The sequence below is a fragment of the Erithacus rubecula genome (assembly GCF_903797595.1).
Source record: "Erithacus rubecula genome assembly, contig: SUPER_Z_unloc_2, whole genome shotgun sequence".
Lineage (NCBI taxonomy): Eukaryota > Metazoa > Chordata > Aves > Passeriformes > Muscicapidae > Erithacus > Erithacus rubecula.
In genome coordinates, this window is record NW_027635860.1 from 8,276,120 (window position 1) to 8,292,662 (window position 16,543).

At 37.3% G+C, this 16,543-nt stretch overlaps 1 protein-coding gene across 5 annotated transcripts in view; it reads left to right on the top strand.

The window, feature by feature from the left end:
* TLE1 (TLE family member 1, transcriptional corepressor) overlaps nucleotides 1-13,898 on the top strand; it is a 72,237-nt gene extending 58,339 nt beyond the window's left edge. For all 5 annotated transcript variants that reach the window (XM_079331063.1, XM_079331065.1, XM_079331061.1 and 2 more), the window contains 7 exons: nucleotides 384-460; nucleotides 7,703-7,952; nucleotides 9,625-9,872; nucleotides 11,606-11,753; nucleotides 12,143-12,293; nucleotides 12,730-12,806; nucleotides 12,969-13,898. In XM_079331063.1, coding sequence (XP_079187189.1) covers nucleotides 384-460; nucleotides 7,703-7,952; nucleotides 9,625-9,872; nucleotides 11,606-11,753; nucleotides 12,143-12,293; nucleotides 12,730-12,806; nucleotides 12,969-13,076 — 1,059 coding nt within the window. In that variant the 3' untranslated portion in view covers nucleotides 13,077-13,898. The remainder of the gene's footprint in view (nucleotides 1-383; nucleotides 461-7,702; nucleotides 7,953-9,624; nucleotides 9,873-11,605; nucleotides 11,754-12,142; nucleotides 12,294-12,729; nucleotides 12,807-12,968) is intronic.
* Nucleotides 13,899-16,543: the final 2,645 nt, after the last annotated feature.

Genomic DNA, 16,543 nt, shown 5'->3' on the forward strand with positions numbered 1-16,543 from the left:
GCCCAGCTGGGGCCCAGAGCTACTTTCCAGCCTGAGTAAGTGCTGGTTCTCTCAGGGGCAAGGAGCACTGGCATGGCTTGGTGCTGGCATGGACTCTGATTCCAGGGCTGACACAGGACTCTCCCTGCTAAACAGCCTGCTGGGTTATGCTCAGTGCTGTGAGTGTGTGATAAATTATTCTCTGCCTTCATATGAGTGCTTCTATCAGAAGTATGCTCAGGGAAAAGGTCTGGGTTTTGCCCCCCAATGGAGGGTCATCTGATACTGTGGGTAAAAGGCACCTTTTGGTTAAATGCCTTATATCTTGGGAGTGGAGGAAAGAGGCTTGCTGAAAAATGGATGAGAAATTCTAAGTGTGAGATTAATTCACTTTTTGTTGTCAGGTTGGGTTTGATCCTCCTCCTCACATGAGAGTACCTGGAATCCCTCCGAATCTAGCAGGGATTCCTGGGGGAAAACCGTAAGTAACTTTTAACATTTTAGTAACTTCTGCAGTGTTTAGAGGGAATGGAGTTAGATTTGTTGGTGAGTGTCTGTTTCTAAAAGGGTGTTTTAGACTTCTCCAGGTAAAATCTGCAGTGTAAAAGCTCTCAAATGGTAGTTGTCATAACCCAAAACAGGTGTGAATATACCTATTTCCCAGGAAAAGTTGTTGAAGGTATACTTTAGGGGTTTTTTTTTATTTCATTCTTTTTGTGGGAATGTAAGGGGACTACAAACTAAATGGTAAATAGTGGTAAAATGTGTTAGATAAAAATATATTCAAACTGAAGTTGCATAATGGAACAAGCTATTTAGGACTTCTGTGTGAGTGCAGCTGGAGAACCAAAGGATAATGAAGCAGTTGTGAAGCAGATAGTGAATAGATGTAGAAGAGTTTCCATAATAAGTTGGTTTTATTTAAAAATTTTTGTTATTGGTGAAGCAGTTATTAAATGGTGATGCTGTGACTTATTGATGTTTCAATAAAATATATTCAGCAGCATACATTAAATACTTCAGTATTTTGCCTTTTGTAGACCATTGACCCTGAACTTTCCAGTGTAGTGGATTCATGAGCATGTATGACCTCTGAAAATACTCAATTAATGTTTAGGTATTCCTGGACAAGTAGTCTATGCTGGTACTAACTGAGCTGTTTTGCTGGAAAGAATGAGGCAGAGACAATTCTTAACAGTTTTTTCAACACTCTGTTAGAACCTGTTCCTTGTTCACACTTGGAAGTCAATCCTGACTTCTCTTTTAACAGGAACTTGCAATCAGAGTAGTTTTTCTCTGTCTAGGTATATACATAATTTTGAAATTTATTTAATATGTTTCACTTTCTGTGCGGGGGATGTTCATGTTACATAATGTCTGTTTACCAATCTAAGTTTAATTTTTCTTTTTACACTTTCAGGAAACATTTAGAAATTACTACTTTTAGGATACTAAGTTATCAGGCTGTGGTGAAAGTTATATACTCATGTATTTCTGTTTGCCTTGACTTTGGATTCCTGCTAGTGATATCTTGTAGTGTTAGTCTTGCAATGATCCTTGAAAGGGTACCAGATTACAGGCAAAAAAAAGTGTGTATTATCTTCTGATCTTTTCCTGTAACAATAGGAAAGCAGGAGACTTAGTTTGGAAAGCCATCCTGAATGTCTTTTTGTGGCTCTCCACCATGCTTCTGGGAACAGGTTTAGCTCTCTGTTGACAGTGTGAGAAACCTGTTAAATCTTGGTTGTACTTGAGGTTGGTGGTGTGTTGACAAGATTGGTCAAGTGAGGGCTCAATGAGTGGGTGTTGTGTATCAAATGTGGTGTATTTAGCTTTAGTGCAGTAAGGATCAGGCTTTGTACTCAAAACCCTGACACATTCTTGCAGACTTTCATATAATTTGGCATATTTAAATAAAATACTTTTGAAAATCACGTAATTGAGTGGCTCCAAGTTTTTACGTCTAAACTTCTAAACAAGTTATTCATAAACTTTCAATGACATATTTCATTATTAATGCCTTACATTAAAATAATAATCTAGTGAAACCTATTTTTGTTCAATCAGAAATTGTCTATGGCTGAGGTCTAGTTGTTGCACTATTCATGACTAAAGGACAGCTATGTATACTGCTTTACTTTGTATCCTGGTAATTTAGCTAAAGTACTGTCAGGGGGGAAGCTGTGTAGGGGTTGCTTGGGTTTTTTTAATGTTCTTACCAGTTTATTCACACTGTTTCATGTACTGCCTGCTTTGATCCATACTCCCTAGTCTCCATTTAATGTGTTCTACAGTGTTTGAGGCTTTTTGTGGTCATGTTACTTGTACATTTTTTTCTAAAATTACTTCTTTGCTAATCTTAGTGAAGCAAGCCTAAAACTCCATAAACTCATGGAATTATCTTTCCACTGACAGCTACAAAACAATCTTATGTTTTAGTCTTGATTGGCTAGATGCTGTCTGCTACCTGCAGCATTTATGAGTATCTCACCTGCTTCATGTTTTTCTCCTGTTTTTTCGGCACAGAACAGATATAATAGTGAAAACTGGTGTAGTATGCCTTGCTTATTTTCACTCAGCCCTTTTCTTGAGTGCAGATATGGTGACACATTGAGTTTGTTTCATTAGATGTGGAGTTTTAGTGAGTTGTTGCAAGTGGTACAGTGAATTTTCAAATTGGACTATGAAGTCCCCACTCATATGTGTATGCTTTAGGCTGCATGTTTTTTATCTACAGTTATGTTTATGCCGTTTTTCCACCCAAGAGAAAATGATGTTTGCTTCTTTCTAAAGGACAGATGTGATAGCACCCAGGTTTTTTTAAACCTTGTATGTTCTGAGATCTGTTAATGATCTGCTTGTTAGAAAAATGTATGACTTGTTAAAAATCGACATGAAGATGTAGTGTCTAAGTCCTGAACTCTTTTGCTTTGATGCATTTAAATATGCCCTGAACTGTAAGTTTTTGGTGTGTTGCTCTAAATTTTTTTTTTGTTTCTTTGCTTTGCATAGTCTTTCTAACAAGTACTTATCTTTTAGTATTCTATAGCTGCTAAATTAAGATTCTTAAGGATTTCTGGTTTATGTGAACCATGCCTTCTAATAGCTGGATTGTGGACTAAATACAGTTTCAAGATTAGTGGTAAGATTTATGCCCACAGTACTGCTTCCCTGGTGTCTAAAATTCTGAATTAATGATAGTATTGAGGACAAATATATTTTGCAGCACGTTTTCCCAGACAGTGAAAAAAGCTGAAAATATACGTTTCTCATTTTGGTAGGACAGGAGAATTTTACGTGGTAAATGTTAAATCTTTCTGCTTCTACTTATAAGCTGACTTTTCATTGTGTTTTTTGAGAGGTGTGGTATACTCTTTTGGAATTGCTTGATTTCAGTTCTGTTCTGTTCTTCAGATCTTTATACTTTTACAGTGAATGTACAATGAGAGATGTTGCAAAGGAAGGCTAATTTTACTGAATTATAGGAGATTAAGGACTGTGTGTATCCCTGCCATTTTCTCTAAATAGAATTATTTGATAATATGTATGAAGATGAAAATTCAGTCATTTCTCTACAAATACCTCTATCCTTGTTTCTTTGCATTTTGTTCTATATGATGAAACAACAAAACACACAACATTCACCGTTTCTTGTGTTAACTACAATTAAAAATGAGGTGGAGTTCAAAGAAAAGCTGAAAGCAAACTGCAGTCGTGAGTGAAAGGAACTTTTTGCTTTTGTGCTTTGCTCTTGGGGGTATTGTGCTAGTCAAAAAAGTCTGCTTGAATTGAAGGGATGAATTGGAGATTTTTGAGGGGGATTTTTTTTTAAGGCATGGTGGTTTAGTAGGCAGACATTGTACAGATTGCATTTGTACATCCATCTGAATACTGAGGGTAGCTGGTAGGCTATTTAGTTAACTTTCTATGTTCCTGGGTGGTGAATTAATTATCCTGAGCTGTCCTCTGTATGTCAGATGATACTTACTTGCTGTACACTTATTTTGAAATTGGAGAGTAAAGCAGAGAAACTGGTTTGTATTAGTATCACTTAACCATGTTGCTGGGCATAAGAGCTATGCAGGTTCTCAGTACTGCTTTGACACACATGCAAGAAGTCTCTGGATACAGTAATTCAGAAGAATATTTCCATTATCCAGAAATAATATAAGTGACAGTATGCTATTTCTCAGAACTCTTCTAAGTAAAAGGCACAGAAGTTTGTCTTGTCATAATATTCAGTTAATTAAAAGTGTACATTTAAGTATTACTTGATACCTAATTAGCTTATTTTATATTAAATTTAATTGCATTTTTATAAGATAATTTTCTCTGATTGTTATTAGCCCAACACAAGGAAGGACGACTCTCCTTTGACCAAAGAGGGATGGTCATAGAATCCATTATAGGATAGCCATCGTTCATACAGGCAGAATGCTCTCAGTGAGACAGAAAACTGTGCTAGTCATGAGACTAAACAGCAATTTCTGGCATACGTGGTCAGTTCTAAAAGAAAAATGGGTGGACAAGTGGGGCCTGTTAAGAAATCCTGAGCTTTTGGGAACTCAAGAATTTGCTAGGTTTTGCTGTTTACTCTTTTGAGATTAGATAATGAAAATTCTTGTCATTTTTGAGAATTGAGGCCTGTGAGTATGTCTAGTGCATTAAAAAATTGAGTTTTCTCTAGGTTTAGAACTCTAAGTACAGTCCTTCCCAGAAGTAGCAGGGTCTCTCTCACGGTAACCTGATGAAGAGGAAGCCAAGGGCTGCAGCAGCTGAGCTGCAAATACTCATTTGCACTGCAGTCTCCAGCCCTGCCCTCTTCTAGAGACAGACACTTTCCTTGTCCAGGGAGTGTCAGGAGTGTCAGTCTGGCAAATGATGCAAGCCTTTCAAAGGTTGAAAGGGGTTGTGTAACAAAATTTATACCATAGTACCCAGCAGATACAAGTCACTAGACTACCATACCATAAGTATGCTGGCAGTGGTGATGTTAGCATTACCTGCCACATTTCTTCAAGCAAACAGGAACATTTACTGTTTTGCATGCTTGTCCTGGCAGAGGGATTTGGGAAAATGTAGCCATTTCTTTCTACAATGGTTTGCAGATAACTTGCACTGTAGAAAAAGCTGTTTTGACTTGTAAGAAACTATCACTGGCCTGTTTGTAAGGCAATCAAACTCAGCCATCCTGCATCCTGATCAACCTGTCTTAGAAGCAAATGCTAAAAAAGAGTGACTGTTTCTATGATTAGGATAGCCCTACTTTAAATGTAGACATACTGGCAAAATTCTACATGATTAAAAAATACACTGGGTAGTATTCTGATGTTTCATAGCATAAGAGTCATTACAATTCTACAGTAAACAGGAAGAAAAAAATGTTTCTATTGAACTCCTGACACCCCACTTCAGCAAGAACTGAAGAGCTCTGTGTATGCACCTAAGCATTTCAAAACACTAATTATTTAGGTATTTTGGATTGAACAGAACATTTAAGCTGTAAACTTCAAATAAAGAAAAAGTCATGAACAAGTAGATTATTCATCTTGGACATGCTGGAAAAAGTTGCCTAATACATGCTTAATTGTTTTGCTTCAGTCCATGATAAAAGCAAGGGCGGGCTGGAACTTCAAAGTTGTGTAGCTCTGTGTACTCTTCCTGCTAACAAATACTCTGCAGCTGACTTTGATCTGGAGCCCACGATGGAGCCAAGCTTTTCAGTGTCTTGAATGCTATGACTCTTATGTTGGACTCTGTTGATGAACCTGGGCAGTTCAGCCTCAAGCAGTCTTACTCCTGTTCTGCTTCCTCTCCTGTCCTGTTTAGTGAATAGCTACTTTGGGACAGTTTTGTCTCCATTCTTCTTCACAGAAAGGAATGGGTTTCTAGTTAAGCCTTTTATCATTACTGTAATTCTTCATACAAAGAGCCAGAAAGGGTCTCCTGGGACTAAATACATTTGATAAACTGCGTGCCTTTTGTACAGGTAAGGGAGTGAACATTGTACATCCTTCCCTATATTGCATTTCCCATTCCTGACATTTCTGTGACAGAAAGAGATGTCATCTTTTGCATTTTCTCATCCTCTATTTCTGTGTACTCACCCAGCAAGCTTTCTGCTTATATGTCGAACCATGAAACATGAATGAGTATAAGAATTGCATACATGTGCACTATTAGTTTCTGTTCTGTTTAGGAGCAGTTACTGTTAACCAGTTTCTACCCGTCACTTAAGATAAAACTGTGATATTGCATGGGTTGACTGTTTCCAGTCTTACTTTCTGTAGCATTCTTTCATCTCTCTTCATGCTTTTTCAAAGGATTACCTTATACCCAGGAGCAGAGCAGATTCAGTTGCTTTGTGAAGTCTATTCCAGAACCAGGCATCTTTCTGCTCTTCAAACTGTGTGATACTTGGGAACACATAATAAAATACCTTGAAAATACTAGCTTGTTATTCAGAACAGAAGATTTAATAGAAATATCTATTGTTGGGTTCTTGGAAGATGGATGTGATACTAATAGTTGAGCTACAGTGATTGAAGATTTCTGAGGAAGAAAGTGGATGTGAAAAAGAAAGTGAACTTTTGAACAAAAGAATATATTAGTGAAAGAAATGTTTTGGTAGGGAGATGGCAGCTCATTAGTAAAAAAAAAGAATACTCATCTCTCAACATTTTTTATCCATTTTGGCCTCTTGAAGGATGATGTCGACGTAACACGAGCATCAAATGCATGAGCTATGGATGCACTTACAACAGAAGTTACAGAAAAGGAGCTCACCTTTTAGCAAAAACAAGCCTTTTACAGTAGTATTTTCATTATTAGTCAAAACAAGCAAACAAATACCCACCCCCCTGCACCTAAAATCTTCATTAATTGGTGTTTGTGCCCTTGTCCTTAAGTAGAGCAGACTTTAAACTTTTCAGTGGCCATGAAAAAATAATTTCATGTACTTTCCCTGGGGAGTGTTTTTATTCAGTGCTAGAATGTCACTTCCTCAACCCTCAGTTCCTATAAACTTGAAATCCTTCAATGAATACAAATAAAAGTTATTTCTGAAGTGCCAAAAGTACCTGGAAAACTGAGCCTTTCAGGTTTTTCAATGTACTAATTCAAGGAAACATAATTATGAGAAGTTGACATCAGCTCTCTGATGAAATCTGTGTGCAACACTATGTGTTTCTATTTTCTGTCTAAAGTACTACTTTGCAGATAGAAAGAGGGATATATAAGCACAGACACTGGAGATGTTGAAGATGAGGTACAGGAATCAAGCAAAACTTTGTCTTGTACTGCAAGGAAACAGATGTAAGCCTTAAGGAAGGATGAGGGTAGTGCCTGTTGAGGGATTGCTGCTCTAGGACTTGTGGTGATGAGACTTGGAACTGCTACCTAGAAGCCGAGGGTGAAAGGTCTTTGGATTATCCAGATGGCTGAGGGATAGCAACCATGACCTTGGTCTGTGGGATTAAGGGTGGAATTTAACCTGGGATTTTTCCCCATTACACAAATACTTCAGCTGAGGCAAGCTGAAAATTTCTATTGTGAATCCTGGTGAGGTTTCATCTGCCTGTATTACTTGGCACTGTAGCTCTGATTTTCATAAGTTGATTAGCAAAGAACTAAGATTAAAAATGCTGTGTTTCTCTTGCATTGTAGTTCTGTAATGGCTGATTTTTAAAGTTGTTTTGTCTTCTCTCTTTTCCTTCCCCAAAAGAGCCTACTCCTTTCATGTTACTGCAGATGGCCAGATGCAGCCAGTTCCTTTCCCTCCTGATGCCCTCATCGGCCCAGGAATCCCTCGCCATGCCCGGCAGATCAACACCCTGAACCACGGGGAAGTTGTGTGTGCAGTTACCATCAGCAACCCCACGAGACACGTCTACACGGGTGGCAAGGGCTGTGTCAAGGTTTGGGACATCAGCCAGCCTGGCAACAAGAGCCCTGTCTCTCAGCTGGACTGCCTGGTAGGTGAACAGGAATTTATGCACAAGAGTAGCTTCTCCTTAGAGATTCAAAAAAAAAAAAAAAGCTGTCCTTGTTTGGATTTTGTTTGTATTAGAAGAAAATAGCGGGCAGGTCTGTTTCCTAGTGTCTTTTTTTTTTTTTTTTTTTTTTAATACATAATGGTGTTAGAATAGTGCTGGTTTGTTTAGTGATAATTATCAAATAACAGATCAGATTTCAGAATAGAATGCATCTGTCAAGTTTTGAATAAAACCTTATTTTTTTCCCTTTCTAGTTAAACTGATGGTTTTTGTGCATGAGTTCAAAAGGAAGATAGCTTGTCTTATGCTGGGCTGCAGAGAACCTTGCTAGGTCTTTCACTCACCTCATTTTTGTAAGGTGATGGCAGCCACATACTGAAATCCTGAATACTGAAATAACGTGACACAGTGCTCTTACAAGGTTGCTCTTACGTTTTGCTATGATTTTTGTTATGATCCACTAGTTATACATACACGCTGGTTATTTTCACATATACAGAGTACAAAAGGAACTGGGTGCAAAAGTACAGGCAGCTGAAAAGCTAGTGCAAAAATGGTAGTAGCTCTATATGAGACACTTTTCACTAGAAGCAGCATAGAGGTTTGTACAATGTTAATTGGAAAGACTTAATGTTGTCAAGAACAGCAATACGCATTGTAAATGAAAATTCTATCTTCAGTGTAGATCCCATTAAATGTGATGAAGGTTTTTGGGGTTTTTTACCTTTTGTCCTTTCTTTGCTGCTATCGTCTTGTAAATGCCTAGTAGTAATAGTGAAGTTGAATAGGTATTCTGTTCTGGCAGGTATCTGTCTGGATGCAGAGCCTTCATTTTAGTTATGGAGCAGTAATGACTTACTAAGTCAATATATTCACTGCCCTACTTACTGCTCCTTTGCTGCAAATAAAAAAAATAACCATAGTAAGAATGCAGCTAAGTAATTTTTGCAGTGGTTTTTTTTTTTCTATACATTTAGTCACAGATCTTAATCATCAATTTTGTAAAAAACTGTTGCCAGCCAAGCAAGGTCATAATAAGGAAAGGTAGAAATGTCTTCTGTCACTGACTCCCCCACAGTCTCTCTCAAATCAGCAATAGTATCACAAATGAGAGATCAATATGTACAATAAGAAACATAATGAAAAACAAAGGACCAACATAAATATAGGACCAATACAGGAATCCTTAATCTTTCAACTTTAATACTGTGAATGCAAAGTAGTATTTGAAAGAAAAATTCAAAAATCTGAAGGGCATGAGACTAGAACGACATTTTCATATGGGGCTGTTAAATGCCAAATGAAAGGTCATTTGCTGTAATATTTCTATTGTTGGTGACCTTCACTGATGGAGTACATTTGCAGAAAAGCAAATGTACTGTTTTTATGTAATGAGATAGAAAACTTGCCATTCGTCACGTTTGAAACAGAGTAGACTGTGGAAACAGGAGTCTGCAGTTTTAATTTCTGCAGCTGCAGTTTCTAAGTAGTGATGAGAAGTGGGCGTTTCCAACCTCTCAGGATCTGCTGGCTCTTCTACAGTACTTTGGTAATGGAAAATGTACCAAACAGTTTGAAACTTTGATGCAGTCAGAATTATATTAGTGGACATTACTGGCAGGCAGTAACTGAGGTGATTTGTGTTGTACAGAACAGAGATAACTACATCCGCTCCTGTAAATTGCTGCCCGATGGATGCACCCTGATTGTTGGTGGGGAAGCCAGCACATTATCCATTTGGGACCTGGCAGCTCCAACTCCTCGCATCAAAGCTGAGCTGACATCCTCAGCACCTGCCTGCTATGCTCTGGCTATCAGCCCTGATTCCAAGGTGTGCTTTTCCTGCTGCAGTGATGGGAACATTGCAGTGTGGGATCTGCACAATCAGACATTGGTCAGGTGAGTCGTTGTTTACCAAAAATTTTAATAGGAGTTACTCTTTGGACAGCTACATAAATATTTATCTCCCTGAACAGGGTTTATGACAGCAAAGTAAATAGTGTCTCTTATTCAGAAGAGTGGTTTACCCAAGTTGCGCAGAAACTAGTTTTGTTCGCTTCAGCCTAGTTGTGGAAGATGTGCTTTCAAGGTTGGTCCATAACTTACTGTAGTCAATGTAAAAGCTCCTGCAGGTCTCTATTATTTGGGATTGGTCTGCAGGTTTCTGCAAGCAGCATTCTTGCTGGCATGATATTACTGGTATGGACTGAACACGCCTTTTAGGCACTCTGAGGTTTGTTGTTTTCCTTTGTCTTAAGCCTTGTTAAGCAAAAAAAAGTACTTTCAGTTCTTATTTAGTGATGATGAGTAATAAAATTAATCTTACAAAAGTGGTTGAAAGGGTGGATCCGCTCAGTTCTTTAGGAAAGCATAGGGCCTTATTGTAAGATAAATTTAGATTATGCTTACCAAAGTAGTGGTGGCTTACAATATTTTGAGAAGAGAGAGTCTAGTTTGGGAAAGGCCATGATACATGGAAAGTTCTGAACACAAAAACCAAAGATTATGCTTAGTCTGCTGTGTTTCAATTAAACTTCCCATATATCCATAATTAGCTGAAAATTACATGCAGACAGTCGTGTTAATGTGCATGCAAATTTGACTTCCCATTGACCCTTAGGTCAATAAATAAATTTGGCCAATTTATTGGCCGAGATCAATAAATTTTAGTTGTGTGAAGTTTTCACTTCGTCATGTGCATGCTTAGAGTGTAAAGGTACACTCTGCAACATCTATACACATCTAGGAACATCGTGCTTTTTAAATGCTTGCTGTGTGTGTTCCCACTTGCACACTGATCTTGATAACACATGGAATTTTGAGACCAGAGCTACTAAACAAAATGTGCTGTGGCCAACAGAATGTGACCTTTCTGTGGCAGCTCTTGGTGATTCATACCCTTCATTCCCAAGCTAGTTGTCTTTTCCCCACCCGCCCTCCACCTTTCACACTGAGGCCTAGGATTTTGCTGAAGCTAATTGCTGATGAAAAATGCAGAAGCCTCAGAATGCTTTTGCCAGAGGATTAAGAAAAACTTGAGATGACCTTCTGCTTGCTGAAAGCTGAGAGTTGCTAATGAGAAGGTTGTAAAACAAACTGCACCATTTAGATTTTTCTAATCTCCTGCCACACAGAATGCAACTTTGTGACTCAGCAATGCTTGTGTTTAACTATCTGGATCTCTATCTGGATCCCTTTCTATTAGTATGTCTGCTTGTTATTTATCTTCTTGACTTGCAGCCAAAGAAAAGTACAGAAGCTGTTCTCTGAAACTGGGGGTTTTATTTTCTTGACTGTTTTGATTTAATCTGAGTTATCCTTACTGGTTTTGACTGTAGTCACAAGTGATTTGGCTGTTGGGGGTTTTTTGTTGTTTTGTGGGTTTTTTTCAAAACCTGATAGGAAATATTTGACTTTATTCAGCTAGCCATGATGCAGTTTATTCCTCTAGCACCTGGAAAATGTTTTTGTAATACTGGTATTTAATGCTCAGTGAGAGGGAGGGACTGATTCTTGCTCATCGTCAGACACAGAACAGATGACACATGTACAGAGTCCAAAACTAACACCACAACAGTGTTTACCTTGAGCTCTGGCAGGAAATCATTATTCAATCTGGTTTGTTTTATCAGGCAATTCCAGGGCCACACAGATGGAGCCAGCTGTATTGACATTTCTAATGATGGTACCAAGCTCTGGACAGGAGGTTTGGATAACACTGTCAGATCCTGGGACTTGAGAGAAGGGAGACAGCTACAACAGCATGACTTCACATCACAGGTAACTGGATTTTCCTACAGCCTGTGGCAGTGTGTGGGGTGGGAAGGATACCCTTAGGATCAAATTTAAGACTGAGCCCAGTAGAACTGACAGATTGTTCCCTCTCTTCCTTCTGGCTGCTCTCAACACAATATTTTGAAGCTTTCTTATGTGCTTAGATTACAGAAGAAAATTATAGCCTGACACTACTCTTTTCCTATTTTTCTAAGTTAATATGTAAAAACACAAGTTACTTAGTTACTTGAATTTTGAACAGCAGTTTTGCTTTTGAACTATTGTGAATTTGTCCTTATCTCTCTGTCTCCCTCTCCCAAATTATTTTAACTTCGGGAAAAAAAAATTGTCTATAGGAAAAAAATTAAAAGGTGCAAATATGGTTTAATTTTCAGATATTTTCCCTTGGTTATTGTCCTACTGGTGAATGGCTAGCTGTGGGAATGGAGAGCAGCAATGTTGAAGTGCTACATGTAAATAAACCAGACAAATATCAACTGCACCTTCATGAGAGCTGTGTATTGTCACTCAAGTTTGCTTACTGTGGTAAGTTGCCCTGAACATAGAACTGGAGGTCAGGGCTCTTAATTTTGCTGATTAGTTATTTAATAGTCATTAGTTACTACATCTCAGTTTAAATAATGCATAAATATCTCTGTTTTATGAATTCAAATGCACTTATCTACAAACAACCATCTGTTTGTCTAGAGGCTGCTGTGAGGATTGATTCATGTGTAAAAAGCTATTTCTCTTTGAAGAGTTTAGGGATTTCCTAGTGTGTAACACACTGCAAACGCACTGAGCATCTGCATTGATTGTAAGCAAAAAAAAAAAAAAAAAAAAAAAAGAGTACGGTGTTGATTAGTACTAAGAGCTTTTATAAGGGTAATTAGTTAACGGATTTCATTGATGTGAAGTGAAAACCCAGAGTTTGTCAGATGTCTCTTCCATGTTTCTGTAATCCTTCTGGTTTATATTCTAGGTAAATGGTTTGTGAGTACTGGGAAAGATAACCTCCTTAATGCATGGAGAACTCCTTATGGAGCTAGTATCTTCCAGGTGAGGATGATATTGCTTTTAATGAAAAATAATAAGATGTGGAGAGTTCCAAGAGTGGATTCAGATATCTTCAAATATGTGATCTACCTAAAATGAGATAATGAAATGAGGGTAAACAGACTTCTTTTTAATGATGCAATATATTTCTATCTTTTTTTCTAGTCCAAAGAATCTTCATCAGTGCTTAGCTGTGACATCTCTGTGGATGATAAGTACATTGTCACTGGCTCTGGAGACAAAAAGGCTACAGTCTATGAAGTTATCTACTGAAAAATATGATGGGGATTTTATTTTAGAGGTTGAACTGGGCCAAAATTGTTTGTAGAAGTAGAAAGAGTTTGAATTTTTGAAAGGAACGAAAGTGTTCAGGTTCCAGACCTTGCCATGAATCCACACTGATTTTTTGAAATAGAAGGCAACATCCAGCAACTAAGTATTGGCTACGTGGACCAGATGGAACACAGAGGCAAGACGGACAAATGTAGCCTAGGTTTTTGACATAGTTTTTAAAAGCCAAGTCTACTGAACAATGTTGGAGCCTTTTATTTTTTTTTCCTTTTTGTGACCTCATGCAAATTTTTCTCATTGCCTGAATATGGGGGATAAATACCTTTCTGTTCCTTGCAGTTCAAGTTGCATTCTGTCCTGTGTAGAGCAGCAGTGTCTCAGATGAACTTGTTTCCTGGTTTTGCATCTTGTGATATGTTTTTGTATTTTTGTTGAAGGTCAAACATTTGTATAAATTGTAAATATATTTAGTTTACTACAGTAAAGGCTTTAGTACCAAGAACCAGTCTTCCCTCTTGTCCCCTCCCTGCTTGCCCTGCTTATTTAAAATTAAAAAACTTTTGGGGATATAAGTACCTTTTTAGAAGCAAAAGCAAACACTATGTATAGTTTGAAAATGGTGTCTTATTCTTTATAACTTCTTAGATTCCTTTATCATATTTCAAAGTAGTTGTTTTGACATACTAGGGTATCAAGTCCAGTAGATATTGTCTTGTTCTACAGAAAACTTAAAGGCAGTTTTGTACTAATTATAGTGTAAATATAAAAATTGAACATTTCATAAAGCTGTGCAGTTTAAGTTTATTCTGATGTCCCATGTACATGTTCTTTGGCAGATACAGTAATATGTGCCTGATCATAACTCATTTGGTCATTTCTCTAGAAGAGGAGATGACTTCCCTGTCCTTTTTCCCCCAGCTGAAAAGAATTCATGTGAAACTGCATTTCAACTAAGTACATCAGAGCCTTTATTCGTTATATGAGGATGTCTGTGATTAGATAAGCTAGATAAGTTGCATCCTTCATGTTTTACAGAGAAATGGTAGTTAATGACCATTTTCTTTTTAAAATCTTGTCTATACTCAGATACTCAGGTAAATTTAACTAAATTACCAAAAGTGTGAGTTTTACAGGGGATTGCTTAAAGATGTTAAATACTTGCAGTGTTGCAAGTGAAGAGAATTAACCTAAACTAAGTTAAACTTGCTTCTTAATTTCTTGTGAGAATATTGACAAAGGAATATTTTGATTTTTAACTAATCCACTCTACAAATTAATTAATTTTCCTGAGTGTCCCATGTTACACAGGCCTGTATGCTCTATGTATTCATGCTGAGCAATCTTTGAGTCCTTTCCATTGCCACATCACTGTGTGATGTCTGTGAAGAGCCATGATAAGCAGCCAGTTACCAAAGCTATGCATCTTCAAGTTTTCTTGGTGTACTCAAGAGCAATGGATGAGGAGAGAATGTGTTCATTTTATTTAACTATTATTTTTTCAGTCTAAGGTGTTCTACCACTGTGTGCTAGACAGCAAACTGTGCTGTTGCATTAGTGAGAGCCATGCATTTCCCACAGTCTGTAATTTGGTTAGAATTTCTGTTGCTAATGAAGAGTACAGATGAACAGAAGGATATCTTTGAACAACTAATTTAGATTACACAAACAGGCAGGCAGAAGAAGAGCTGCTTTCTCATTTTACTAGCATTTGACAATGGCCTGTGTCCCTGCTCTTCCAAGGACACATAACTAGGAAGAAACAAGCTTGACTGACAGATGTGTTGATTGGATAAGGAATTTTTCTTCTGGGGGCAAATTTTATCTAAGTTTCTAGTCTGAAGAGACACAGGTTTTTTCTTTTCCATTTACATGACCATTCTACTGAAACCATTTTATAGCATCTAGAACTGTAATAGCCTTAATGTATTAACATTGCATTCAGAATGTAAAATGTTACCCATTCAGGATAATATGGTTTCCTAGACATCTAAAATTAGCATTCTATCAGTATGTATCCATATATAACTTTGAGTTGTTAATCTGTATCTGGATGAAAATGACAGACCACTTTAGATGCTGGTCCTGTTGCTTTCAGATATAGTGGGGCAAAAACTAGAATCATCAGACTTTTCAAAAAATTAACTATATTTGCTACACTGAAGTACTGGGAAGTGCTATGCCATTTTTAAAAGGGAAAGTTTTAAAACAAGAGTATTTACGTGATTTACTTAATTTTTACACTTTTTTTACACTTTTCATATTGAAATTTCTCTGAACATCTGGCTCTGGTGGTGATCATTGACTTTAGCAGCACTGGCAAATTTGCTTTAGTTAGGACCTTTTGGTTTTTTGCAAAACTGCTATCACCTTGGCTTTTACCTTATAGATATCCTTTTGCTGTTCTCTGAAGTCAGTATCAGAAGAACCAAGAATGCAAGTATTATTACACATATATATGAATTTTTAAAAAAAACCCCACAAGTGTAATTGGTCTGCTATGTGTTGTGACATAGTGCTTGCTAGTAAGATCACATTCTTGTCAATCAGAAGGTTCAAAATCAGTGTCAGGAAAATCATAAAATACCTTGTTTTCTTGGCTCCTAGAATGCACAGTGTCAGAGGAGTTATGGAATCAGAAATTTATGCATGCGAATTAAATTCATCATATTTGTACCATATATTTCTTGATTATAATTAAGAAATTAATTTTTTCCCCATCATATCTACTTTAAGCCTGAGGTCTAAAAATTAGTGGATGCATCTGAAAGCTTCTGGATGCATCATCCATACTTGTGGATGAGTAGTTCTCTCCATTTGTTGTTTCAGATTTCACTTAATGTTTATAAAACATTGTGAGTTTTTTCATTTGTCAGGCAGTAAAGCATATTCAACTGCAGATGTAATGTTTAATGAAAAGATAGATTTGCTGAACTCTTAGGATGTCTGTTTATGCAATTACCTAAAAGATGTAAAATTTGTGAAGCTTAGAACTTCTGTAAGTTCTTATAGCCCTGTGTAAAGTAGTGGGTGGAAATAATTGCTTATTGAATGAAGAAACAGACCAACCAAGATCAGCAGTAACAGAAAAACTATGGGAAAAAGTATGGGAAAACATATGGGAAAAAGAAGTGCGCCAGTAACTATTGTGTATTTTTTGGGGGGGTCAATTTAATTACAGTCCTAAAAGATTCCTTTGGTTAGCCTCTTTTTGGGACAGTCTTTGTGTGCTGGGTGGCCTTCAGTATTCAGAGATGTCTGAATGCCACTCTGGCAAATGCTAGTGCTGGATAGAAGCAGGGAGTCCTTACAAAAGATACTTTGGATGTCAGTGCAAACAATAACTGATGAAGAGGGGATTTGTGGTAATGCCAATTCAACTGAACAAAATCCTTTGCTGGCTTTAATATGTATATTTTGTATATGTGCACTTGGCATAACCCTTCATAAAT